The sequence below is a fragment of the Ylistrum balloti genome, unplaced genomic scaffold (assembly GCF_031769215.1).
Source record: "Ylistrum balloti isolate Yb309-2 unplaced genomic scaffold, AGI_CSIRO_Ybal_v1 Utg369640, whole genome shotgun sequence".
Taxonomy (NCBI): Eukaryota; Metazoa; Mollusca; class Bivalvia; order Pectinida; family Pectinidae; genus Ylistrum; species Ylistrum balloti.
The window spans coordinates 2,076,753-2,093,415 of record NW_026781901.1 but is presented as its reverse complement, the minus strand read 5'-3'; the positions used below and the strand labels follow the sequence as shown (position 1 = coordinate 2,093,415).

General features: G+C 37.9%; 2 protein-coding genes across 2 annotated transcripts; one reads left to right on the top strand and one right to left on the bottom strand.

Moving 5' to 3' along the window:
* Positions 1-1,515: 1,515 nt before the first annotated feature.
* LOC132554419 (uncharacterized) lies at positions 1,516-2,582 on the top strand. Its single transcript, XM_060218741.1, has 2 exons — positions 1,516-1,563; positions 2,034-2,582. The coding sequence occupies exons 1-2, from the start codon at positions 1,516-1,518 to the stop codon at positions 2,580-2,582; spliced, it is 597 nt and encodes a 198-aa protein (XP_060074724.1).
* A 10,816-nt stretch (positions 2,583-13,398) lies between these two features.
* On the bottom strand, positions 13,399-15,857 carry LOC132554411 (uncharacterized). The gene is made up of 3 exons (XM_060218729.1): positions 15,716-15,857; positions 14,016-14,469; positions 13,399-13,852 (listed from the first exon to the last, which is right to left on the bottom strand). Exons 1-3 carry the CDS (start codon positions 15,855-15,857, stop codon positions 13,399-13,401), a joined length of 1,050 nt encoding a protein of 349 aa, XP_060074712.1.
* Between the last annotated feature and the right edge of the window lie 806 nt (positions 15,858-16,663).

The window sequence follows — 16,663 nt, the reverse complement described above, 5'->3', positions numbered from 1 at the left end:
CCAATTAAAAGTCATTAGTAATCAACGAAGTTATAGAATATAGACCAATAAATCACATAAATGTTAAGTAGTATAAGTGTTTGTTCTTTACCTATGATTTCTACTGTACAAGACAAACGTTTATCAAACTATGTAATAAAAATAGTGTTATACCAATACTTACGATTATTGATGGTTTCTTGCCAAACACTCACCAGTGTCGTATGTCTGCAGTCTCTGGACCTCCGTCTTGTCAATGCGTTGTGGTTGCGCGATGCACGAGTTTAACCTTGGCAGATCTGTTTATGATTCCGAGGTTGTGTAAGGTATGATAAACACCATTATCCCGTGACATTCAGCAAATCTCTTAAAACAGTCCACGTATCTCTTTCGTTAATGACGTTTATCCATACTTTTAAAACACAATAGAAAAATGTCAACTTCCATATTTTAAAGGTCAGTTATTTATAAACTTACATTTAATTTTCGTTACAATGCATTTTCATTTTTTTAAATTTCATCACATGGCCGACATTGATTTTTGAATTCCGAATACGTTTATTAATCAATGAGATAGATAGATCATTGTCAAGTCGTTTTCTCTAACACATTAGCAATGCCATTCTGATAACAGAATTATGTAACACTCCATGCATTAGATGACAATCATTTCGACTCAACAGATATTTTTTTCATTTGCTTGGACGAAAGGTCACCAAAGTATTTAATTGACTAAATGGTTAGATATTCAGTTCTTCACTGACAGAAAACATTATAAAACATGTCTGTTGAAATGGCGCAATTTCTGTTAATGGTAATATTTTAAAGTTTGTATAACCATTTTATTAAAACGTCAAAAAATTGAAATAAAATAGGAGCGACCCCTCACTAATTCATATCATTATCGTTCGGAGAGTGTAAACAATGTTTTAGATTAAGATTAATTTAAATTAATTTATGTCGCTCTCTTTGTAGTATTTAGTATAATTTATCTCTTCATATAGTAAAAATACAAATCCCGCCATACATACTTGATTAAGTAAAGGCCAGTCGTCGACCACCTGGATGGCATAGTCCCAGCAGTGCCGTGAGTACTGATAATGACAGAAATGATATTGTGAGTGCATACGTCCATAATTACTTAGGTGTATGGCTCCCTAAAGATCACAGATGAGTTCCCGATATTGAACTCATGCCACCAATCTCCTACAAAATAATTAAAAGTTTGTATGAAAATATACTTTATTGAAAAGGAGAAAATCTTCACTTAGTCTTCAGGGAACATCTTCGTATTTTCAATACAAATTATAGGTAAGGATACTGATGGAATATCAAGATCCAGACTCGTGAAACATCTGATCTAATATTAATTTTAAAATAATGGTTATGTAACGCGTTTTTATTGGTTGGTTTTCATGATCGAATTCCCAATATAGTCATGAATAGTCTGATGCTAGCCTAAAGATGGCGGTCATCTTTCCTGTTGATGTAGAATGATCGACGTTAGGGAAATTTATCATAACGACATACTCAAACATGTCATCTAAATATGGAGTGGAGAGTATGATGACCAGAATCTCTATGGCAAGTGAATTTGTTGGTGATGACCGTCAGAATAGGTGATGTTCTCAATGCAAGGATCAACTTCAATTATGATATCACAACCAAATAAATTAATCTATCACATCTCCATCCTTCTATACAGAGTGAATCCTAAGTCACAAGAAAGGCAAATAAACACTAACAGCAGATAATTGTAAGATGTGAGTGGATGCTCGCACGAAAATAGACAGATCAGAAGGAAAATTTCCGAAACTTGGGAACACATAGGAACCGTCGTCATACAAATTATTGGTGGAAACAATATTTAAATAATGTTTTCTCACTGGAAATATTGTATACCTAGTAAGTTTTCCTGTATACACATTCGTTCTTCACAGAACAAGTTTCCTTTTAGATAAAACGATTAGAACTTAATCTTATACTGACAATGCATGCAAGAAAAAGGCTTGAGATTAAATAAATGAACGGAGTTGAGAATCATCGTCTCAAAGACCTCCAACCGTCCAACCGTTAATCATCGTCTCAAAGAACTCCCAAACCGTCCAACCTTTTATCATCGTTTAAAAGAACCCCAACCCATCCAACCTTTTATCATCGTCTCAAAGAACCCCAACCCGTCCAACCTTTTATCATCGTCTCAAAGAACCCCAACCCGTCCAACCTTTTATCATCGTCTCAAAGAACCCCAACCCGTCCAACCTTTTATCATCGTCTCAAAGAACCCCAACCCGTCCAACCTTTTATCATCGTCTCAAAGAACCCCAACCCGTCCAACCTTTTATCATCGTCTCAAAGAACCCCCAACCCGTCCAAATGTTTATCATCGTCTCAAAGAACCCCCAACCCGTCCAACCGTTTATCATCTTCTCAAAGACCTCCAACCCGTCCAACCGTTTATCATCGTCTCAAAGAACCCCCAACCCGTCCAACCGTTTATCATCGTCTCAAAGAAACCCCAACCCGTCCAACCGTTTATCATCGTCTCAAAGAACCCCCAACCCGTCCAACCGTTTATCATCGGCTCAAAGAACCCCAAATGAGGTAATGAGGTAAATGAAAAACAGGTGAGACTGGAGAAGTGATGAGAACCGCAGGATGCAACATGAAGAAAAGTAGATAATTAAGTAACCGTTAAAATATCATCAATAAGATACTTTGACTTATGAAATTATGAAAGAAATAATTTATTACATTTATCACAATGATAAAATTGAAATGACGAAAATAAATAATGTTTTAAAGTCTCAACAAATATTGATGATGAAATGAACCGGGGTCAAACTTTTATAGTGGTGAAGTGAACCGCAGTTCATTTTACCATCATAGTAAAACGAACCCCTCCTGGTAAAGTGAAGCCGCTTTAAATGTGTTTTCAACTGATGTTTCTTCGCTTAATTTTTCTTCGTCATTTTGTACACAGCGTAAAGGTAAAACATTTAAGTGTTCAAACCTTGACCTGAAGATATCAGAATATTCCTGGAAGCCCTACACCTGAAGTAAAGACATTGAATTTTTACTAGTGATCGTATTTAAGAACGTTTAATAATATGAGCGAAGGAAGCAGTTACGTGAGGTTTGTCTGAAACGTTTTCTCTACTGACCTAACTGAAATTCATAGAATGTTTGATTTAATACACCTGTGTACACGTGTGTACATATGTGTTAATGATATATTCTGCTATATAAACACAGATAAAATGTTTAATGTAACATTACCTGACAATGTACTTGTACATTTATTTGTGAACCATTGATTGTACGGCCGGATTGGAGATGATTAATCTTAGAATCTAGGATACTGGGTAATGTGATATTGTTTTATTTTTATATCATTATCGTTAAAGCTTAAGAAACAAAACATATTCGCTGAAGGTAGCGCACATCACGTGGGAGTGTGCCATCAACATGATGACAGTGATATACTTGCTACTGGGACTGAATGCGAACTCTTTAAACTCAACACCATTAGACTGTTTCTTATAACCCTAATCAGCATCAATTTATCTCTTGAGAATTACATTAGGAAAACCCTGATAGGAGACTAAAATTACTTAATTACCTTCTGACATTCTCCAAACACTTGACTTAACACAAGATGTCGTTGTCATAGGACCACTCTAATCAATGCACATATTGGTAGACTCTGATCCGAACCCGGGAATTTCATAATGAAATATCCCCACCCACATACCACCAAAAAAAGAAAAAAAATCTTTGTCGAATGAATATATTTAATATTAAATTCCTGTAGTGACAATCAAGTGATACAAAGGATGTCCAAACCCAGAAATGGTGGGGTACTAGCCCGAAAATTCAACAGAATTATGATTTGCTTTTGAGCAAAATAATGCAAAATCAATTAGTATATTTTAATAAAGCAAAATGTGGCATACGCCTTGTTGTGTGTCTTTCAAAACAAATTCAGAACTGAAAACAGCATAGCCAAGTAATCAATCATTACTGTGTCATACGGCTCTTTTATCGCTTTCATACTCGCCATTGAGCTTAAATCGATAAAAAAAGATACCATAATGGCTGAAAGAGACCAAATATCACAAGGTTCAACATAGAACTAAATATCACAGTCTCCGCAGTAGAGTCAAATATCACAGTCTCCGCAGTAGAGCCAAATATCACAACCTCCGCAGTTGAACCAAACAACACAATGTCCAACATATAGCAAAACATCACAATGTCTACCATAGAGCCAAATATCACAAACTGCACAGTAGAGTCAAACATCACAACCTCCGCAGTAGAGTAAAATATTACAATGTTCAACATGGAGTCAAATATCATAACCTCCGCAGTAGAGTCAAACAACACAACCTCCGCAGTAGAGTCAAACATCACAGCCTCCGCAGTAGAGTCAAACAACACAACCTCCGCAGTAGAGTCAAATATTACAACCTCCGCAGTAGAGGCAAATATTACAATGTCCAACATAGAGTCAAACAACACAACCTCCGCAGTAGAGTCAAACATCACAACCTCCGCAGTAGAGTCAAACATCACAGCCTCCACAGTAGAGCCAAACAACACAACCTCCGCAGTAGAGTCAAACATCACAACCTCCGTCAAATATTACAACCTTAGTCAAAATGTCACAACCTCCATAGAGTCAAACATCACAACCTCCACAGTAGAGCCAAACAACACAGAGACCTTCAACCTTCAGTAGAGGCAAATATTTCAACCTGCGCAGTAGAGAAAATATCACAGCCTCCACACAACCTGTAGTAGAGTCAAACATCACACAAACCTCTCCGCAGTAGAGTCAAACATCCGCAGTAGAGTCAAACATCACAACCTCCGCAATAGAGTCAAATATGACAATGTCCAACATAGAGTCAAACAACACAACCTCCGCAGTAGAGTCAAATATTACAACCTCCGCAGTAGAGTCAAATATCACAAACTCCGACACAACCTCCACAGTAGAGTCAAACAACACAACATCCGCAGTAGAGTCAAACATCACAATGTCCAACAAAGAGTCAAACATCACAACCTCCGCAGTAGAGGCAAACATCACAATGTCAAACAAAGAGTCAAACATCACAACTTCCGCAGTAGAGTCAAACATCACAAACTCCGCAGTAGAGTCAAATATCACAAACTCCGCAGTAGAGTCAAATATGACAATATCCAACATAGAGTCAAACAACACAACCTCCACAGTAGAGACAAACATCACAACCTTCACGGTAGAGGCAAATATTACAATGTCCAACATAGAGTCAAACAACACAACCTCCGCAGTAGAGTCAAACATCACAAACTCCGCAGTAGAGTCAAACATCACAAACTCCGCAGTAGAGTCAAACATCACAAACTCCGCAGTAGAGTCAAATATCACAACCTCCGCAGTAGAGTCAAATATGACAATGTCCAACATAGAGTCAAACAACACAACCTCCACAGTAGAGACAAACATCACAACCTCCGCAGTAGAGTCAAATATTACAACCTCCGCAGTCCAAACTCCGCAGTAGAGTCAAACATCACAACCTCCGCAATAGAGTCAAATATTACAAATATTACAATGTCAAACATAGAGTCAAACATCACAGCCTCCGCAGTAGAGTCAAACAACACAACCTCCGCAGTAGAGGCAAATATTACAATGTCCAACATAGAGTCAAACATCACAACCTCCGCAGTAGAGTCAAACAACACAACCTCCGCAGTAGAGACAAACATCACAACCTTCAAAGTAGAGGCAAATATTACAACCTGCGCAGTAGTGAAAATATCACAACCTCCACTGTAGAGTCAAACATCACAAACTCCGCAGTAGAGGCAAACATCACAGCCTCCACAGTAGAGTCAAATATGACAATGTCCATCATAGAGTCAAACAACACAACCTCCACAGTAGAGGCAAACATCACAACCTCCACAGTAGAGCCAAACAACACAACCTCCGCAGTAGAGTCAAACATCACAATGTCAAACAAAGAGTCAAACATCACAACCTCCGCAGTAGAGTCAAATATTACAACCTCCGCAGTAGAGTCAAACATCACAAACTCCGCAGTAGAGTCAAATATGACAATGTCCAACATAGAGTCAAACAACACAACCTCCACAGTTGAGACAAACATCACAACCTCCACAGTAGAGCCAAACAACACAACCTTCAAAGTAGAGGCAAATATTACAACCTGCGCAGTAGAGTATGACAAACAAAACACAACCTATAGACAACCAATGTCCAACATAGAGTCAAACAACACAACCTCCGCAGTAGAGTCAAACATCACAATGTCCAACAAAGAGTCAAACAACACAACCTCCGCAGTAGAGTCAAATATTACAAACTCCTCAGTAGAGTCAAATATCACAAACTCCGCAGTAGAGTCAAATATCACAACCTCCGCAGTAGAGTCAAATATGACAATGTCCAACATAGAGTCAAACAACACAACCTCCACAGTAGAGACAAACATCACAACCTTCACGGTAGAGGCAAATATTACAATGTCCAACATAGAGTCAAACAACACAACATCCGCAGTAGAGTCAAACATCACAACCTCCACAGTAGAGACAAACATCACAACCTTCACAGTAGAGGCAAATATTACAATGTCCAACATAGAGTCAAACATCACAACCTCTGCAGTAGAGCCAAACATCACAACCTCCACTGTAGAGTCAAACATCACAGCCTCCACAGTAGAGCCAAACAACACAACCTCTGCAGTAGAGTCAAACATCACAATGTCCAACATAGAGTCTAAACGTCTAAAACATAGCCAAGTAAAACTACGTTGAACATAGAGCAAAGTATCACAGTTTTTTTGTCTGATGAAGGCGATCGTGTAGTTATCGAAATCCAGAGATTAGAATAACAAGTGATGTACATGACTGTGTATCTGGTAATTGTACGGTATTGTTCAATCCTATAAATACACAACGTCTTCTTTGTCCTCCAGTTTGTTGTTACTTAAACGTTCCGGAAAATATGATCTGACTCATCTTCATTAGCGAAGGGTTACCCTTGTCTAGCGAAAATGAATCTTAACCTTCTTGAACTTTTTAAACGACCATTGCAGGTCATTATTCATATTTTGTCCTAGTGTATTCAGTCTTTGGTTTGATTGGTTTTCATTCGTTGATGTTCGTCTGTCTTTCTGTTCCCGTGTGTTCCTGTTGTTGGTATTTAATTTGTTTTGGTTTGAATGTTCCGTTTGGTTTTGATTTGTTTTGATACCCAGTGTGTTCCTTATTTTGACTGTGTGTTGATACTCTGTGTGTTCCAGATTGTGATGTCGGTGTGTTCTGATACTCTGTGTGTTCCAGATGGTGATGTCGGTTTGTTTTGATGCTCAGTGTGTTCCAGATGGTGATGTCGGTTTGTTTTGATGCTCAGTGTGTTCCAGATGGTGATGTCAGTTTGTTTTGATGCTCTGTGTGTTCCAGATGATGATGTCGGTTTGTTTTGATGCTCTGTGTGTTCGTGATGGTGATGTCGATTTGTTTTGATGCTCTGTGTGTTCCAGATGGTGATGTCGGTGTGTTTTGACGCTCTGTGTGTTCGTGATGGTGATGTCGGTTTGTGTTGATGCTCTGTGTGTTCGTAATGGTGATGTCGGTTTGTTTTGATGCTCAGTGTGTTCCAGATGGTGATGTCGGTATGTTTTGATGCTCCTGTGTTCCAGATGGTGATGTCGGTTTGTGTTGATGCTCTGTGTGTTCGTGATGGTGATGTCGGTTTGTGTTGATGCTCTGTGTGTTCCAGATGGTGATGTCGGTTTGTTTTGATGCTCCTGTGTTCCAGATGGTGATGTCGGTGTGTTTTGACGCTCTGTGTGTTCCAGATGGTGATGTCGGTTTGTTTTGATGCTCCTGTGTTCCAGATGATGATGTCGGTTTGTGTTGATGCTCTGTGTGTTCCAGATGGTGATGTCGGTGTGTTTTGATGCTCAGTGTGTTCCAGATGGTGATGTCGGTTTGTTTTGATGCTCTGTGTGTTCGTGATGGTGATGTCGGTTTGTTTTGATGCTCCTGTGTTCCAGATGATGATGTCGGTTTATGTTGATGCTCTGTGTGTTCCAGATGGTGATGTCGGTGTATTTTGATGCTCAGTGTGTTCCAGATGGTGATGTCGGTTTGTTTTGATGCTCTGTGTGTTCCAGATGGTGATGTCGGTTTGCGTTGATGCGCTGTGTGTTCGTGATGGTGATGTCGGTTTGTGTTGATGCTCTGTGTGTTCCAGATGGTGATGTCGGTTTGTGTTGATGCTCTGTGTGTTCGTGATGGTGATGTCGGTTTGTGTTGATGCTCTGTGTGTTCCAGATGGTGATGTCGGTATGTTTTGATGCTCCTGTGTTCCAGATGGTGATGTCGGTTTGTGTTGATGCTCTGTGTGTTCCAGATGGTGATGTCGGTTTGTTTTGATGCTCCTGTGTTCCAGATGGTGATGTCGGTTTGTTTTGATGCTCAGTGTGTTCCAGATGGTGATGTCGGTTTGTTTTGATGCTCAGTGTGTTCCAGATGGTGATGTCGTTTTGCTTTGAAAGTTTCTTATTATTGGTATTGAGATTTTTAACATGCCAGTATTTCTTGTTGTTTCTCTGTTGTTGTTATTTGGTTTGTTTTATGGTACATTTGTCCCGGTTGTTTTGTTTTCTGTGATGTTTGCTGACTGCCTGGTGTCTCCAGTAGCTATATGGCTTGAGACATGCCTTTTTGTTAGTATTTCCTCTCATCAGTTAATAACACACACTGTCTGATGTAGTGTGTGAGAATCTATATCCAGATATATAAATTTCTTAGACGGAACTATGTCTGTATCTATGCTTTCCCAAGACAATAATCGGGATGGAAATCGCAATTCTAACTAAGACTCAAGGGAAAGATTATAAACATTGAAACGTTTACTCGCTGGTCCTAAAACAGGAGGAAGGAGGGTTCTATCAAATATTTCAGCAGGCGCAGATACACGAGATGTGACGTTCTCAAAACCATAGTGGTGGTAGTAGCAGCAACAGCAACTGCAAGTGACAGCAAACACTATTCCACCGAGATCTTGTTGTTCCCTGTCAGCTATCAACATCTGTCACGGAAATGGTTCTACTTGGTCTGAATTAACATCGACATGTAGACAGCTTGGACAGCAGGGATAAGACATAGGAAGTAAATAATAGTGATAATTATAGAGAGGAGTTGTAAGTCGGCCCTGTTGGTCCCTTTGTATGTACCAACATGCTAGTATTGACAGATTAATGTCGTCCGTTCATTATTCCACAGTACACACAAATTCTTTTTATCTAAATGTTTAATCCTAATGAGGATGGGTGATGGGTTTTATTGCAATCGTATGTCTCATCAAAATTGACAGAATCTACCAATGTAAACTGTAGTTATATTTAAGTCGTGGGAACACTTGGGGATTGATCCTACAGCCCATTGGGATTGGAAGGTCGCGTACCCGGCGGTAGACCCCAGCGTCCTTTGTTTAGGTCAGTGGGCCAGTTCTGCCTGGTTTATATCTCGTATGAATAATTAATCTGACAACTTGATGGATTCTTAGTGCAACGCAAGGCAATATGTCAGGCAGTAAGGCTGGACTTCTAAAAAGTGGTACGATAGTTTGTGTGAAAAAAAATGTGTTGAATAATTTAGATCCTATAGCAATGAGACAAAATCTATTCCGGTATGTATACAACTTAAAGTGGCTGTGATAAGCATTAGGCCATGTTTATTATAGGTTTCGTCCACTGCACACAATGTATTGACCGTTCTTAATAAAAAAAAGTCAATACTGTTCAGAAAACGGAACGTTCATGACACAAACATTCATACTGTTAACATGAAAATGTTTAGAAACGGTTACATATTTAACGTTTCCCCAATCGTTGACTTGATTGGTACAAGCGTTCAATTGAATATTGCATTTTGGTCGTACTCCCATTTTTATATACCGCGAAGTCTTTGCAAGACCGCGACATACTGTAAACCCACATGATTTCGCGGTTATCTTATTTCGGCGCTTTTTGGGATAAAGATATTGCGATAAGTTATGATTTGCAAGACCGCGACATACTGTAAACCCACATAGTTTCGCGGTTATCTTATTTCAGCGCTGTTCAGGCTAAAGATATTGCGATAAGTTATGATTTGCAAGACCGCGACATACTGTAAACCCACATGATTTCGCGGTTATCTTATTTCGGCGCTTTTTGGGATAAAGATATTGCGATAAGATATGATTTTCATGTTTCAGTTTCAAGTAAAAAATATTGCTAATTTATTATTGTATTTTATTGTTAAAAATTGGTATTGTGCTAAAATTTGATTGTGCCAAATCAAGTATGCTCACAGCATACTAAATGAAATACATTCAAATTACACATAAAATCCATTAATTGTATTTAGCAGGGCATAGAATCTTTCATCAACTCAGTTTTAATCTGAATTTATTGTATGCATGTCTTGTATGATTAAATTGATAAAAAAATGAATAAAAATCGTTTTGTTTGTAATATATCTTTAGATATTGATGGCGATATCAGCTATTTCCGATGAAGGAAGAAAACTCCATACTGAAGCCATTTAAGTCCTAGATTTATTGTCCGAGTTATAACGTCATTAAGTTTCCATGACGACAAATCATGGTATATAACATCACCTCATACACCAATCTGTTACATGGGTGTCATAACAATCATATACAACTTTTACCAAACTGTTATGAATAAATATGAGTAGTTAAATGTATACTGAATGAAAATAAATACAAATGAAGGGAGACAACTCAAACTGGTTATAAATACAGATGTTCTTGGTGAGTTTTTTTCTCACTGAAGACGTATCCTAAATCTGACATTCCAAACTATCTAATTGTATTGTAGGACAAAAGGGAACACAAATATCGAACACGACGAATGATTTTATTTTTGTTTAATTTCGAGGATACATAAATATTGTATTTTGTACAGAAACTGTCGTCGTCATGCCTGCCATCACAAGGACACGTTTGTGTAGTTGATCTGTAAAGAATATATCCATGACTTCATTCATGTGATATGTACTTAACCAATACTGCTTTGTAAAGAAAGTCATCGCTATGTGTGTGATACAAACAATACACGATATCCGTGGTTTAAGTGACATTGTATCATCACCACGAGGACGGATTACACATAAATTACATCCCACTTCTCGATAATGTACCAAATAAAATTTCTATATATACATATTGACTAAAAATGTATACAGAATATTGATAAATTAAATATTACACAAATAAACGGCAATGCTTCACATTACTTAATACGCTGACATATAACAAGTCGGAAAGCAACAATAACGTTTGTAGGTGAAACAGCGCCTCACCATAGTGTATTCAGTGTCTCGTGTAGGTCCAAGGATAGCATTGAAGGTACACAATGACAATTAAGTTTTGACAGGATATTCATAGAATCGTCAATTCAGGGTTACTAGTTTCGGTGTATTTGTGTGGCGGTTCTTACGACGTTAATTTTGTAAAAACCAACTAAAAGCTCAACATAGACAGATTCATTATTTGATGGTAGAAGTTCAGAATATCTTATTTCATTTTAGTAAATGACATTAAGACAAGAGAAGCCGTCGCTATATTGAAACACTTGCTAGCTAACCTTATTGGAAAACAATTAAACATATTTATCGTATCAAACTTACCAACCTGGCTGGTAAATGATGAAGTTTATTGTAAATTGGTGATATCAATCCTGGTGTTCCAATCTAAAACTAGCTAGCAGAGAGAAAACAATACCGAAAACAGTAGGACTACCTTTTATAAAGCATATGTATGGACATTCAGCAAAATAGGGAAATAGTGGCTTGACATTTTTTTTCAAAACACAGCTGGAATCGAATCAGACTTAAACTTGTTGTGAAGATAAAGTGATAAATGTGGGAGATTACATAGCTAAAGCACTAAGCTACCAAATTAAGCACAACATGTATAACGATGATAAAATCTGCACATTTGATGTTGATGTCTTCAATGATTCGTTATCATAGATGTAGTATCTGTTAAGACTTTGTAAGTTATCCACTGTCGGTAAAAACAGGTACATTATCATATTTTTTGAGGCTGTTACGATACAACTGTAAACCTCATACATATGATACTATAAATAATGATATTCTCTTGGCTAACTAGTTCGGCTATTTTCGAGAACGGAATAACGTAGAGAAAACAGACACCTTTAACATTGATACAGAATACCTTTTACTAAATTTAGCAGATTTCGTTTTTGCACCAAGGTTTCGGTTAAACCAGGACAGTTTCAATCATCGAAAACACTAGTACAAGTGTGGAGTGCGTATATTTAACAACACAAAATCATCGTGTTATGTATTCTACAGTGTAACCTTGATACCTTGATTACATAAGTGTAAGTAAGGTTATCTATCTCATACTTTGGTTACTTGTCCATGACTTTGTCCATCTAATGAGATATCTTCATCACGTGACCGTCAATATGACTGTCCTCGTGAATGAAGCATCTTCATGACATGAATGTTGTGTGAATGTCAGAAAAACCACCTACATGTTGCCTTAGTTATGTGACCGCCATTTTGGCATTTTAGTGGTACTTTAGTCACGTGTCCGTCAGTATGTTTATCATTGTAGTACTTTGGTCACGTGTCTGTCAGTATGTTTATCATTGGAGTACTTTGGTCACGTGTCCGTCAGTATGTTTATCATTGTAGTACTTTGGTCACGTGTCCGTCAGTATGTCTATCATTGTAGTACTTTGGTCACGTGTTCGTCAGTATGTCTATCATTGTAGTACTTTGGTCACGTGTCCGTCAGTATGTCTATCATTGTAGTACTTTGGTCACGTGTTCGTCAGTTTGTTCATTATTGTAGTACTTTGGTCACGTGTTCGTCAGTATGTTTATCATTGTAGTACTTTGGTCACGTGTTCGTCAGTATGTTTATCATTGTAGTACTTTGGTCACGTGTTCGTCAGTATGTCTATCATTGTAGTACTTTGGTCACGTGTTCGTCAGTATGTCTATCATTGTAGTACTTTGGTCACGTGTTCGTCAGTATGTTTATCATTGTAGTACTTTGGTCACGTGTTCGTCAGTATGTTTATCATTGTAGTACTTTGGTCACGTGTTCGTCAGTATGTTTATCATTGTAGTACTTTGGTCACGTGTCCGTCAGTATGCTTATCGTTGTAGTATATTGTTTAACCAAATTGTCAGTATATTGGTGGTCTTAATGGCTGATTTATAGCGTTACTTATCTATAAAAATATCTCACAACTTACAAACACATTTTGAAAATGGACGGAAGGAGACCGCTAAGGGTTCCCGTTTGCCAAATAAATATTAAATGCTATTTCATTCATGTGAGTTTGTGAGAGAAATGGTTCTTTGTGAACTAATACTTGGTTCCCTAGACAGGTTTGTGATTGTTAATGATGATGTCAATGCCCAGTCATTTTGATCACAAGGTTCGACATCATTTGTAATGTTCTGCTGACGCAATTTTATTTTCCTCATTTCTTCAACTAGATTGTGTTCCGAAAACTTCCTTCGAGATCCTCGGCTCCATGAATGCCGTTCGGAAGACGGTCGGCGATCACCCGGTAAATTTCGAACACTCTTTGATCTTAAGCTTTGAATTTTGAAACCGTTTGTCAACCAACGAGATATTCTTTGTTTCAGGAGGGGATGTTTATTAACCAGATGTTGGTGAAATCCATTGACTTTTTCTTCACAACCGTCAGACATTTGAGTTCCTAGTTGTCTCCCCTTGTTTTGTGGTCGCTGTTGATTGTCATCCATGTTTTTCCTGACAACAAATCAAAATCGTTAAATAAAGTCTAAATTATACAGTAACACTTGGCAACTATAAAGTCGTGACATTCGATTCATTTGCAAATTTTACGAATTATTTCATGTACACATCGTGTCACCATCATCCAAAACGATAAGTGACATTGTACAATACTTACTTTGAGTTGGAGACCGACTTGACATTATTTGGAGAAGTCGAACATGAGTTTCTTATTATAAAATTTGGTGGTACAAAGTTGTTATTTTCCATGTCAGAGTCTGAACATCCACTCGGAATAGAACGAGGCGATCGAGCTGACGAGAGTCGCCCTATTTCAACACTGCGCGGGCGTCGGTAATAGGCACCGATCTTATACCGATTATTGGCGGACAAACAAACCCTTTCTCTGTAACTACCATCGGGAACCTTCGGGAGCCTCATACATTGTATACGAATACTAGGTGGTCGAGATGATGACCTGTCGTTCACGTGATTCCCACCATTTATGTCCGAGACTTTCCCATTAGTGATATCATCTCCTCTCGAGCTTAAATCTTCATTCGTCAGATCCAGTCTAACTGGCTTGTCGCCGAAGTGCCCATTAGTTAAAGGGTAAATACTTGTCTCTTCATCTGAAAAAAAATAAACTCAAATTCAATAATAAATCAAAATTATTCGATTTTATTGTAAGTCACATTGATGGTTTATAATATTCCCAAATTGAACTGGTACAAAATGTATTTATTTTATTATATGATCGTGCCACCTACTCATTTTATATACTAAATTATTTTATATGATTAAAATACTTGATAAGAAGTTGGTAAAATGATTAAATTTTTATGATATTGTTTTGAGTAGGATCAAAGTTCGTGCATGAATCTTACTCCTGAAATCTACTAGAACAAAAGTCCATGTCTTAGAACATTTTCTTCAGATTGGTAATTGCAATAGAATGGAAGTTCTTATAACACAACCAGTAGAAGATTAGAGTGTGATGTTTCGATGACTACACGGTCACCTTCATCTTATAACACAATCAGTAGAAGATTAGAGTGCGATGTTTCGATGATTACACAGTCACCTTCATCTTATACCACAACCAGTAAAAAAATTGAGTGTGATGTTTCGATGATTACACAGTCACCTTCATCTGATAGCACAACCAGTAGAAGATTAGAGTGTGACGTTTCGATGACTACACAGTCACCTTCATCTTATAACACAACCAGTAGAAAATTAGAGTGTGATGTTTCGATGATTACACAGTCACCTTCATCTTATAACTCAACCAGTAGAAGATTAGAGTGTGATGTTTCGATGATTACACAGTCACCTTCATCTTATAACACAACCAGTAAAAGATTAGATTGTGACGTAGTGATGACTACACGGTCACCTTCATCTTATAACACAACCAGTAGAAGATTAGAGTGTGACGTTTCGATGACTACACGGTCACCTTCATCTTATAACACAACCAGTAGAAGATTAGAGTGTGACGTTTCGATGACTACACGGTCACCTTCGTTTTATAACACATCCAGTAAAAGATTAGAGTGTGATGTCTCAATGACTACACGGTCACCTACATCAGACAATTGAACACGTGTAAAAGACACAACTATAATATAATAATATATAATATATAACAGAACTGGTTTATTCTATATAAACTTGTTCTACGGTACAACATGACAGCATGGCTATACCTGGGTTTTCTACGAGCATGTCAGCCTAAGCCGTCGACAGGTGTACTAAATAGCATATTGGCATATAGTATACAGGGTATGGGTCTAATTGGGGTCAAACTGACCAGATACACGGTCATATTCATACAACGTAACACAGGATTCATTGAACCTTTGCAATGTTTACCTGAGCCGAAGCCGTTAGAGAGCCTAAGTGCCTGCTCGCTGAGGTCTGTGATTGACGGGTGGTAGGTTTCACGTGCTGACTGAGATCGCTTCTGTAATACTCGTGGACACGTGTCCGACCTTTCTCCATTACGGTAGTACATTGTGCCGTTCGGTCCTTTAAGTGGGATGTCTCATTCTGTAAAACAACACAGTGTTGGTCGATTAGACATGAATGTAAACGGAAGGGTTATAATCACAATATTCTTTATGGCAGAACCTTCTGCAATATTCACGTTGCACGATAGCGTTTACACTTGTAAATGGTAGAACAGAATACAAACAGTTTACATGTTTTTTATGCACGCAAGTAATCGTGATGAGATGTTTTACTCTTGTGATTACAGATTAAGATGTAAGGAGAACAAGACGTTCCGGAAGGGTTAGTGACTTCAGATTCACCGACAACACCCATGATGTCGCAATGGACATTACATTAACAAACAAAACGAAGTACGTCAACATGTATATATCATAATATGATATTTGTTAAAGAGAACATGACGACGACTTCTCAAGGAATCCTCAGCTGACTTTGTGTTGTATATGTCATCTGATAGGCGACACCTTGCTATGCTTCTCGAAAAGACTGTGGTGTTGGAAAGTAAAATGAAATACACAGCTATAAACGACAGACAATACAGCTGGAAGTGACACCGACGATACAATTTGTTTTCTCTGAGCCACTGATATCAGGATGGCGTTTCCAATTTATCGAAAATATCAAAATAGGTTACAAAGATCTTGCGAAGTCCTTCAATTTCACTATCAAATATATTAATGACGTCTTGCCTTTAATAACAAGAAATGTATTAACCATATTCATTGTATATACCCACCAGAGTCGGTTACTGACAGAAAATTACAACACAGGGTTTCAAGAGATGCGTTAAAGTAATACGGTCGTCAT

Bases quoted from the DNA above. Each gene is read 5' to 3' on its own strand.
- LOC132554419 (XM_060218741.1), top strand. From the start codon at position 1,516: ATGTCATCTAAATATGGAGTGGAGAGTATGATGACCAGAATCTCTATG. The intron at 1,564-2,033 runs GCAAGTGAATTT...ATCGTCTCAAAG, and splicing joins TGATGACCAGAATCTCTATG to ACCTCCAACCGTCCAACCGT.
- LOC132554411 (XM_060218729.1), bottom strand. From the start codon at position 15,857: ATGTACTACCGTAATGGAGAAAGGTCGGACACGTGTCCACGAGTATTA. The intron at 14,470-15,715 runs GTAAACATTGCA...ATTTTTTTTCAG, and splicing joins CTCTAACGGCTTCGGCTCAG to ATGAAGAGACAAGTATTTAC. The intron at 13,853-14,015 runs GTAAGTATTGTA...ATTTGTTGTCAG, and splicing joins AAGTCGGTCTCCAACTCAAA to GAAAAACATGGATGACAATC.